An 11,720-nucleotide genomic window follows, 5' to 3' on the forward strand; every position below is an offset into this window, starting at 1 on the left:
AGCACATACCATGTGTCAGGCATTGCATTAAGTGGACTAGCTGATTTATAAGAAAAAATTGGCATTAAACAACAAACAGAAGGGAAACAGTAAATTATGAGCAGGTCAATAAGCAACCATTAAAACGAGGTTTATAGGAAGTCTGTAATAGTATGGCTAAATCCTTATGTTAAATCAAATGGCAAGATGTAATATAATAATCATAGTTACTTTTTTTTTTTTTTTTTTTTGGCCACAGAGCTTGTGGGATCCTAGTTCCCTGAACAGGGATTGAACCTGGGCCCACTACAGTGGAAGCGCGGAGACCTAAACACTGGACCTCTAGGGAATTCCCCATAGTTACTTTTTTTTTTTTAATGGAAGAAAGAAAAGCTAAGCAGAGAAGAAAGGCTAGAATAAATATACTAAAGTAAGTACTTCAGTATATGTACTTGGTGAAAGTATGTAATTTTAATTTTTTCCACTCTTATTTTATAAATGTATTTCAATGAGCACACATTAAGTTGAAAAAAATACCTCCCCCTCTGTTTTTCACAATTTGGGCATCTCACACAATGGAAAGGTTCAGTGATGGAAAATTACCTGTGAGTTTGGTACTATAAAAACGAGGATCTAGACTGAGATTCAACTCTGACATTAGCTGTTTGACTTTGGGAAGTCAAGTTTCTCTTTCTTTATCCCTGACTCTGGAAATGCGGAAAATATCTCCTACTTTTCCTACAAGGGCACCTTTTAGTGTTAGATGTGCTTGTTTACCTTAAGTAGCTTATTAGCATTGCATGAAGCACCATTAAAAGTATCCTTTGAGGGCTTCCCTGGTGGCACAGTGGTTAAAAATCCACCTGCCGGGACTTCCCTGGTGGCGCAGTGGTTAAGAATCCACCTGCCAATGCAGGGGACACAGGTTCAAGCCCTGGTCTGGGAAGATACCACATGCCGTGGAGCAACTAACTAAGCCAGTGCACCACAACTACTGAGCCTGCGCTCTAGAGCCCGCGAGCCACAACTACTGACCCTGTGTGCTGCAACTACTGAAGCCAGAGCGCCTAGAGCCCATGCTCCACAATAAGAGAAGCCACCGCAATGAGAAGTCCGCACACTGCAATGAAGAGCAGCCCCTGCTCTCCGCAACTAGAGGAAGCTCGCGTGCAGCAACAAAGACCCAATACAGCCAAAAAATGAAAGAAAGAAAGAAAAGAATCCACCTGCCAATGCAGAGGACACGGGTTCGAGCCCTGGTCTGGGAAGATCCCACATGCTGTGGAGCAACTAAGCCCGTGCACCACAACTACTGAGCCTGTGCTCTAGAGCCTGTGAGCCACAACTACTGAGCCCATGTGCTACAACTACTGAAGCCCACAAGCCTAGAGCCCGTGCTCTGCAACAAAAGAAGCCATCACAATGAGAAGCGCACACACTGTCACAAAGAGCCAACACAGCCAAAAATAAATGTTTTTTTTAAAGTATCCTTTGATTTGTTTGCTTCTTTGAGCTCTAAGAAGCCATTCTTTGTTGTGAGGCATCCCCACCCACTTATCCCCAAGACGCTATTCTCATGTAGGCCCCACCTGCTGGCGCCTAAGAACCCAACGTCTCCTACCCTCCTCTTCCCTTAAGAGGCTCCCCTTTAGTGTTGTGCTCCTAGATTTCAAAACAAATAAAGCCACGTCCTCATCAACAGGCTTATATTCTCTGTCTTATGCCCCCTCTCTATTCTCCTGTGTCTTCTCCTCATCCCACTCCACCTCAAAACACACACAAAAGTCCCGAACACGAGTTTTTACTCAGTTAGTGTTAGTGAGGCTTCCCTTTTCATGGAAACGAGAAGTCCAGAGCTTAAAGTGAAATTAGATCCAACAACAGAAGGTATCAAAATCTACATAAAACTATTCAGAGTACCCAAAATGTCCACTCAAATCCCAATCATTTCTTTTTTCTCTGATTAAATCTGAATTTTTTCAAGGAGAAACTGGTCTTAAATGTGTTCTCCTATTTAAATCTATATGTTATATTTTAAATAGCCTGTAGATTAAGTATGAAATCACAGCCCAATTACAAGGATATTCTTAAGAAAAAATACATTATGATAAACAAAAAATTGACCTTTGTTTTCAATAACCAGATTTATAAACTTTTGCAACATCTATCACTCAAAACCAATTACTGGCAGTTAGTTATTATATACCATTCATTTTATTCTCAAGACAACCCTAGTAAGTAACCTCATTATTCTTTGGGGAGGATGGGAAAAACTGAGGCTCAGAGCGGTAAGGTCAGACACCCATTAAGTGGCAGAGAAGCCATCAAACTTAAGACTATCTAGTTCTGAGTCTATTTTCTTAATTTTTAGGACACATTGCCTTGTGCTCAACATACAAAACATTCATCCCAGGCGAAGATTTGAGTCCTCATCTCCTAAGAATTTAGAAAAAAAAAAGAAGTGTTTCATATTGATACAAGTCTTTCCACCCTAGTTATATCCCGAGTTTTATTCCCCAGCATGAAGCCTCTGATGTCGAGCAAGTGCTGAGCTGTGCCTGAAGGATTTCCCACAGTTAGCACATTCATAAGCTTTCTCTCCAGTGTGAATTCTGTAATGTTCACTAAGGTGTGCTTGCTTGCGGAAGGTTTTTTCACACTCACTACACTTAAAAAGTTTCTCTCCAGTGTGAGTTCTCTCATGTTCAACAAGGGAAGAGTTCTGAATGAAGGCTTTACCACATTTGGTACATATGTAGGGCTTCTCTCCTGAGTGGATTCTCTGATGCTGCCTGAGGCACGCACTCTGATTAAAGGCTTTCCCACAGTCATTACACTTATAAGGTCTATCTCCAGAATGACTTCTCTGATGACGAGTAAGGCATATGCTCTGACTGAAGGCTTTGCCACACTCGCTACATTTATAGGGCTTCTCTCCAGTATGAATTCTCAGGTGTTTAACAAGGGATGGACTCTGACAAAAGGCTTTGCCACATTCATTGCATTTATAGGGTTTCTCCCCAGTATGAATTCTCAGATGCTGGACAAGGACTGCTTTTGTTTGAAAGGCTTTCTCACATTCATTACATTTATAAGGTTTCTCTCCCGTATGAATCCTCAGATGTTGAGTAAGATTTGACTGTTTCCGGAAACAAGTTCCACATTCAGTACAAACATAGGGTTTCTCTCCCGTGTGAATCTTCTGATGCTGGGTAAGAGATGATCTCTGAGTAAAAAACTTTCCACATTCACTACACTTGGAAGGTTTCTTCTGTCTTTTAAGTCTCTGATGTTTCACTTGCAGTGAAATCTGGCTGGAACTCATGCTTTTTGTAACACGATGAAGGGGGTGTCTAATAGGTTCCAGTTTAAAAGAAACTGTCTCTCAGATTCAGAATACTTACAAGGTACTTTCTCAAAGATGATTATCCTTAGAGTAACACTGTTCTCCTGTGAAAGGTCTGTGTGCATATGGTGTCCTCCCAGTCATTCCTGCACGATTTCCCCTTCTAGTCCTTATTCAGCATGCATCTTCAACTTCTCCTAATGTGAACCCCTGATGACCAGGCTCTCTGACCCTCCATGTCCTTTCAAGTCATTTAGCACTGTGCCATCAGGCTTGATTTTCTTGCCTGAAAAAAACATTCACAAAGGAAAATGTCCTCCGTGCAGAAGAGAGGACCTGCATTGTGAAGTCCTGGTTTTTATTCTCTTCTCAATAATAGAGAAAGAAGATCACAGTGACCTGGGGAAAAGATTAGAATAGGTGATTGGGAGAAAGAGATTAAGTAGTGACAGGTTTTGGTAAATCTATAAACTTCCCTATTGTGATTGATTCTGAAACACTCAAATACTAAAAACTGACCCAGGTAATTTAGGATCATCCAGAGTGATAAATAGCAGGAGAATGTGAAAGGGATAAGTATATTAATCTTGGGTAAGTTAAGTGGGGGAAAATTACCACTCACCTACCGTTTCTAGTCCTCAAAAATGGGTGAAAAGTAATTATATTTCCTTAGGTTGCCTATAATCAGTACCTTGGCAGACCAGTGATAACTGAAGAGTTCCTCTTTCAAGATTTCAAAGGTGATCCAGGCTGTAACTTTTGCTAGGTCCATCTCACCTATCCTTCCCTATTCACTCACCTTGATAGGTGTCTCTTTGGACCTCTCTTTCTCTCCAAAACATTCAGCCCCTAGGTACAACTGGGAAGGATCTAGGTTTGAAAACTAGAGTTCTGCTTAATGAAAGAAAATAAGATATCACTGTTTTGTTTACATAAAAATAAGACAGAGGTGGTCCTTAAGGAAGAAGCCCCCATTGGACAGTAATTTCACTATAGCATCATGATCCAGGATCTGGCCCTCACTCTTGAAGCCAAAAAATGCTTCAAAATCTGATGTGTGCTAATCAAATTCACAAGGAGAGTGATGTAGAAAACAAAAAATCACTTCACCAGTTTACAGTGAAAATTTTATATGCTTAATGTCCAGCTGGTTAATATATTCTCTCCAGTATAGAAAAACTGTATGGGAACCAAACTGTTGTCATCAGGACACTCCTTAGGAAGCACAGAACTGGAGAAAGAGTGGACTACTTAGACAATCTTAACGGCATCAAACTTTGAACCTGATGCTCTCAATAAAGGTGCACAGAATCAGAGAATGGATATTCAGGAACCACACATCAGAGCAACCTCTTCTCTGGATGGTCTGGAGACACAAACACATTCTTATTCCCTGAGGCCTCCTTCTATTTTAGTTTTCTAATTATACAAGTTACACATGGATGTATCCTCACCTTAAAATATTTAGATAATATGATAGTATACAGGATAAGACAGTAAATTTTATAACCATCACCACCCCACTCTACCCAAATGAAACCACCCCCTTCCCAGAGATAATTTGGAGTATATTCTTTCAGTCTTTTTTCTCCATATTTTTAACACACATATAGCATTTGATTCTTTTTACATAAATAAAATCGTTGTATAGATGCTGCTATGCAATTTGATTTTTTTTCACCAAGGAATGTGTCTTTGAGATCATTTCATGTTAGTACATACAGATCTACTGGGGCTGAGAGTCAACTGGTACACACTGGAGTATCTGCACAAATGGTTTACAGTTGGAATCTCCAAAATATACAAACAGCTCATGCAGTTCTATGTCAAAAGAAACAAACAACCCAATCAAAAAATGGGCAGACATTTCTTCAAGGAAGGAATACAGATGGCCAAAAAGAACATGAAAAGATGCTCAAATCACTAGTTATCAGAGAAATGCAAATCAAAACTACAATGAGGGGCTTTCCTGGTGGCGCAGTGGTTGATAATCTGCCTGCCAATACAGGGGACATGGGTTCGAGCCTTGGTCTGGGAAGGTCCCACATGCCGCGGAGCAACTGGGCCCGTGAGCCACAACTACTGAGCCTGCGCGTCTGGAGCTTGTGCTCCGCAACAAGAGAGGCCACGACAGTGAGAGGCCCGCGCACCGCGATGAGGAGTGGCCCCTGCTTGCCGCTACTAGAGAAAACCCTCGAACAGAAATGAAGACCCAACACAGCCAAAAATAAATAAATAAATAAAAATTAAAAAAAAAACTACAATGAGATATAACGTCACACAGGTCAGAATGGTCATCATCAAAAAGTCTGCAAACAATAAATGCTGGAGAGGGTGTGGAGAAAAGGGAACCGTCTACACTGTTGGTGGGAATGTAAATTGGTAAAACCACTATGGAGAACAGTATGGAGGTTCCTTAAAAAACTAAAAATAGAACTACTATATGATCCAGCAATCCCACTCCTGAGCATATATCCGGAGAAAACCATAATTTAAAAAGATACATGCACCCCAGTGTTCATTGTAGCACTATTTACAATAGCCAGGAAGCAACCTAAGTGTCCATCAACAGAGGAATGGGTAAAGAAGATATGGTACATATATACAATGGAATATTACTCAGCCATAAAAGAGGACAAAATAATGTCATTTGCAGCAACATGAATGGACCTAGAGATGATCATACTAAGTGAAGTCAGACAGAGAAAGACAAATATCTTATAATACCACTCATATGTGGATATAATTTTTTAAAATGATACAAATGAACTTATTTAAAAAACAGAAACAGACTTACAGATATCGAAAACAAACTTATGGTTACTGAAGGGGTAACATGGCGAGGAGGGATAAATCAGGGTGTTGGGATTTACATACACACACTACTATATATATATATATATATATAAGATAGATAACCAACAAGGACCAACTGTATAGCACAGGGAACTCTACTCAATATTCTGTGATAACCTGTATGAGAAAAGAATCTGAAAAAGAATGAATATATGTATATGTATAATTGAATCACTTTGCTGTACACCTGAAACTAACACAACATTGTAAATCAACTATAATCCAATAAAATTTTTTTTAATGGTTTACAGTCAAGAGACTGATTTGATTGGGCAGTCTTGTACCACACTGGTTGTTAATATATTGACTATTTTGTGTAAATCTATCTTTATCTGCTGTATAAACTTCCAGTATGGACATATATATACAAAAATAAACTCTAAGTGGTTTAAATAGCTAAACATAAAACCAAAACTCTAACCACACCTTTATTTCCTTTATTTTTATTGTCCAAAATAAAAAGGTTTTCTTTTCTTAATCATACGGGGGGGGGGGGAAGCTCATTCTGTAAAACAGTCAGTTAGTCCAAAAATGAAATTACTTGAAATCTTACCACCCAAAAGAAACAGTTGGTATTTTGATGAATTTTCTTCTAGGATCTCTCAATGCACATATGGGCACATATGTGTACATGTATTATGTGTACATATTAGACTAGACTGAATTCTGCAGGACATAAATAGTCTATTATATCTATTCAAAAAGTTCCCATTACCTAAAAATCCAGTTCACCCAGTACTATTCTTACTTACTTTAACAGATACCCAGGCTCCACACTGCCTTCTGATGGCCAATAACAATGGCAGTTGTGATTACTTAAGCTCTTGTTCCAAACGAGGCCAGAAGCCCATTGCATACCCTCTGAGGAAACACTTAATCACCTTTGCAATGGGTCTTCCAATAATTTACTATCAGTTTCTGACCACTACACCATTAGAGCATCATACTTAGCAGTTCAGCAAGTGGTTTCAGGGTGTTCCACCAGATGACTGCAGTTTAAGTTCATGTGATAAGAAATTACTGAGACTTCCCTGGTGCACAGTGGTTACAAACCCGCCTGCCAATGCAGGGGACATGGAGTCGAGCCCTGGTCCAGGAAGATCTCACATGCCGCAGCTAAGCCCGTGCGCCACAACTACTGAGCCTGTGCTCTAGAGCCCACGAGCCACAAGTACTGAGCCCGCATGCCACAACTACTGAAGCCTACATGCCTAGAGCCGGTGCTCTGCAACGAGAAGTCACTGCAACTAGAAGCCCGCGCGCAGCAACAAAGACCCAACGCAGCCATAAATAAATAAATATTTAAAAAATTACTTCATACTCTGATCTATCCTATTACCAATTACTCCATAGCCTTCTTTCACAATAAGCCACTCTAAATCTGATTTAAGTAAGATGGTCCCATTTCTGGGTGGTTCTGTGTTTTCAGTCTGCAGGGTTTAGGTATAGTGGTCACTGCTGGGTCCCACCTTAGGTCTGCCTACTGAGCAGCCCCATCTTGGGCTCTCTAGTTAGATTTCACTTACCCAGAGACAAGCTGTTAGGAATACAAGTGACTACAGTTTGTCTCCTGGGGACTCTTCTCATGAGGAAAAGCAGGAATTTGAGGCACAGAGGGAGGAGAAAGAGCACCCATAAATTGTCAGCCTACTGCCTTCATACTCTGGATTCAAGGGAATCCAGGAATAGCCCATCCCTAACCAAATGACTACTTTAAATCTGAATGAATGTCCTTGTTCTCGTAGGCATGTATCACCAATGACAAAAAGTCAGTGAGATGTGACAATGCACAAAGAAAGAGGGCAGGTGCTCTTAAGGACCAAGCATCCTGGGGTAAAAATTCCTCCACCAGAGATAAGATTGGAGCCCAAAGGCACCTCCCCACCCCCAAACCTAATGGAGAAGTCACTGACTTCAGAAATCAAAGACTATGGGGCTACAGTAAAAGGCAGTGAGATAAGCAGTGGACTCAGTCAAGAGGTCTGGGTTCTAGTCTCTGCTCTGCCCCTAACTTGCTTAATGACCTGAAGCAAGTCACTCAGTTTCAACTGTGACTTTTTAAATCTGTGAAATGAAAAACTAGATGATATCTAAAGCTTCCTCTAGTACCAACACTTTGTGATTCTTTGACTCTAAAAACAGATGGAAAAGAGCAAGAACCTCAAATCAAGCCCTTCCAGTCCCTCTTTGATTGAAGCTGGTTATTCATTTCTGTGAAAAGTACTAACTGAGCAGCTACTATGTGTCCAGCAGTGAGATGCCCTCTTGTTAAGAATAGGCTGAGTCAATAGCAGGGCAACACCCCAGCACTTAGTCTCCCACAATCAGAGGCCTATTAATTTCAGGCAAATAAGACTGCCTCGGTGTGAAGCAAAATCTTCAACAAAAGACAGGGGGTGTCTGTTGGAAGATGTTAAGAACCCCTCCTAAAAGGAAAGGTTTTAAGAACCCCTCTGCATAGAAAGGAAAGACCACCATATCAAAATGCAGTGACCCGGTTTCCAGTCTAATCCATCCCAATCCACTAGCACCTCTTGACACTGAACAACTAATTATCTTCAAACTTCTAATTAGATTAAGTTACTCTTCTAAACAATTTTAATATTCAGGTCAAGTATGAACCACCACATTTCTTCCTTGAGGAAAAGTTTTCTTCACGCTTCCAAGGCATATCCTCAACATTCTGGAAAAATTTCACACGTCTCTACTATAGCTCCTTCCACTCTGTGTTTAATACTCTGATTACATCCCGTTTTCCTCTACCAAACTTGAAAACAAATATAGCATGGGCTCGGGGCTAGTGGTCTCTGGGTTTGAATCCCTGTTCCACCATTTATTAACTAAGTGATATTGGGTAAGTTACTCTTTCTGTACTCCATTTTTAACAAATGTTAAATGGAGCTGATAATAACCACTTCATAGGGTGATGATGCATAAATGAGTTAACACATGGAACGTATTTAGAAGAATACTGACTGATAAGCATTCAACAAATAGTACCTGCTGTTAAATTATTATTGATGTCTTTGTACAGCATCTATCCTGTTGCTATTAGAGAGGAATATAAACTTAATGAAAGGAAAGAGATAACTTGCACATATACTTAATCAACCCGTACAACTCTGTGAAGTGGCAAAGCGAGGAATAGTATTCGCTTCTGGAACAGAGAAAACGGAACTTAGGGGTTCGCTGGCTCAAGTACATGCAAATGCAACCCCGGCCTCCCAACTCCCAGACCAGGGCTCTGGGACAGCCTTCGCCCCTCCCTCTTCAGGGGAGCCGGTCCCGGTCCCCGGGCCTCCGCTCCAAAGGGCCCTGCTCGGCCGTAATGAAGAGGCGCTGCGGCCGACTGGGTTCCTCCTGGAACCAGCCGCAGCCGGGTACGGCCTACTCAGCTCACCACGCGCTCCCCGCGGCGCCGCCGGCCACACCTCTCCACCCTCTATCACCTGCGCGCTCCTGGGCCGCCCGCGCAGCTCTTCCTGGGCGCTCTGGGCCGCCATGACGTCACCAGTCCGCGCCGCGCCAGCAACCGCAGCTGTCTCCCTAGGAGGGCAGGGGGCTTCCTCCCCGGCTCAGAAACAGTGGCATATCCATCAGTATACCTCCTCCCAGAATAAGGAGGCTGACCGCAAGTGAGACTGGGGGACGCCACAGGGAGCTCTTACTCCAGGTTAATTCACCCAGCAATTCGACCACACTGATCTTCCTAAAAACTCTTTTCCAGGTCACGGTCCTTTGGAGGTCTCTAAAGGTTTTCCCAAAGCTTATAGAACACTCTTATACACATTCTCACCTGCTGGATAATTGGCTTCCTCAGAGGAACCGCAAACACCCTTCCGGATCTTTGTTCAACAATCAGCCAAAAGACAAGAGCTCAGATTCTCAGTGTGTGAACTTGGGCGTTACTTTACCCCTCTGTGCGCACTCCTTAATGATACCAAGTTTCACAGGGTTGTGAGGATTAAATGAGGCTAACTCGTGTAAATTACCAAGAATTTCTGGTACTTGAAAAATGCTCAATAAATGTTCGTCCTATCATGTTCCCCAAATCCCAGCTCCAGTCCCCCATTGACTGAATTGGCTTCCAGGACGTTTCAAGCCTTCCAGGTAGCACCCCTGCCCCCTTTTTGGGAAACTTTAGATCCTGCTGATCCTCATTAAGGAATATTTGTGCATAAGGGCTCATCCTGACAAATGTATCCCAGGGATGAAGGCATGGGCAATGCGGCACCTGACCTACTTCCAGGCATTCCCGCTGATCTGCAAGCTCAGGAAAATAGGGCTGTCTGCTTACCATCATATCCCTAGTGTGAGTAGGCTCTCAGTAAACAATAAATGAATGAGATGCAGCAGTTACCTGCTCGAATTTCCAGATGGACTGTTTTCCCAAAATGGAATCCATTTAGGATGCTGAAAACAGGAGTGGAGATGCCAGACTGAAACCATCACTAACCATCTTCAGCTAAAAGGGGACCCTTTGTAGAACTGTTAGCTGACATGCCAGGGAACAATGTTGGGCTTGCCAATGTCACAGTCTCAGCAAGATAGCAGGTTCTTCCTCCATAGCCCTAACATCCCACATACCACAGAGCCTAGGCCTACTCATTTCCCCCCTAACTTTTAGGCTTCAAAGAATCTCTAAATCAGCAGGCTCCGCTGGGTGGAAACTAACCCTGGAGTGGGGTACCCTAGGCAGAGCAGGTTAGAAACAGGAATCTGGGGCTTAACTGCAATTTGGGTTGAGATTTTTCAATGAGAGGTGGAAAATGGATTGGAGGAATGGACACCAAAAATATTCCACAAAACTAAAATGATCCTAGCCCTGCTCTAGATAGCAGCTGCAAGAGAGTGAAACTAGAGCTACCTCGGGTCAAGACTAGACTTCTGCATTATGTGGAAAGAAAGATGGGGTCAAAATGTAAAATCAACTTATTTCTCACCCTCACTTACATGCAGTAAGGTCTTATTCTGTGGGCCAAAAAGCTTCTTGATCTAAAGTGAGCTTCTCCCATTCTCAGGAGTAGGGCCTAACAGACACAAGTAAAGAGGCGTCATGGAGCAGAATTACAACCAGTAAAGAGAAATCTGAGGGCAAAGTAAGGACACTGGAGTTTCAGTTTTACCTGAGACTAGGTGTGTGACCTTGGGCAAGTCCAACCATCTTTCTGTTTTCCCTTCCGTCGTTTTGAGGATCTCATGTGGCCTCATCCCGTGTCCTTCTGAAGTCACAAATTACATTTCGGCACACTGAACATAAGCAACACATTCTAATTCTTTATCATTCCAGAGCCCAAGGAAAGACATAAGCTTCCATGTTGGGGTTTCCAGCTCAACTGCTCTCCTGCCAGGCCAGCATCACTGCTCAGCTCCTGTCTCTCTTATTTCATGGATATTCCAGTTGACATAGCTGTGCTTCTACACCTGCATGGATTTTCCTCTTCCTATTGACCCTGACATCAGTATATCTGAAAGCACTTTGTTAAACTATGATGGGACATTTAAATGCCTAATTTGTAACAAAATCAAAAAAATTCTT

The 11,720-nt window shown here is 42.1% G+C and overlaps 1 protein-coding gene across 2 annotated transcripts in view; it reads right to left on the reverse strand.

The window, feature by feature from the left end:
* Positions 1–780: 780 nt before the first annotated feature.
* Positions 781–11,720, reverse strand: part of ZNF35 (zinc finger protein 35) — a 46,912-nt gene continuing 35,972 nt past the window's right edge. Inside the window, exons 8-9 of one of the 2 annotated variants that reach the window (XM_067753855.1) lie at positions 4,147–4,154; positions 781–3,247 (exon numbers count right to left, since the gene is read on the reverse strand). In XM_067753855.1, the coding sequence (XP_067609956.1) occupies positions 2,489–3,247; positions 4,147–4,154 (767 nt within the window). In that variant the 3' untranslated portion in view covers positions 781–2,488. Of the gene's footprint in view, positions 3,725–4,146; positions 4,155–9,581; positions 9,682–11,720 lie in introns of those variants that run through there. The other variant, XM_067753854.1, reaches the window with a different exon arrangement.

Source organism: Pseudorca crassidens, chromosome 10 (assembly GCF_039906515.1).
Source record: "Pseudorca crassidens isolate mPseCra1 chromosome 10, mPseCra1.hap1, whole genome shotgun sequence".
In the NCBI taxonomy this organism is placed as follows: Eukaryota; Metazoa; Chordata; class Mammalia; order Artiodactyla; family Delphinidae; genus Pseudorca; species Pseudorca crassidens.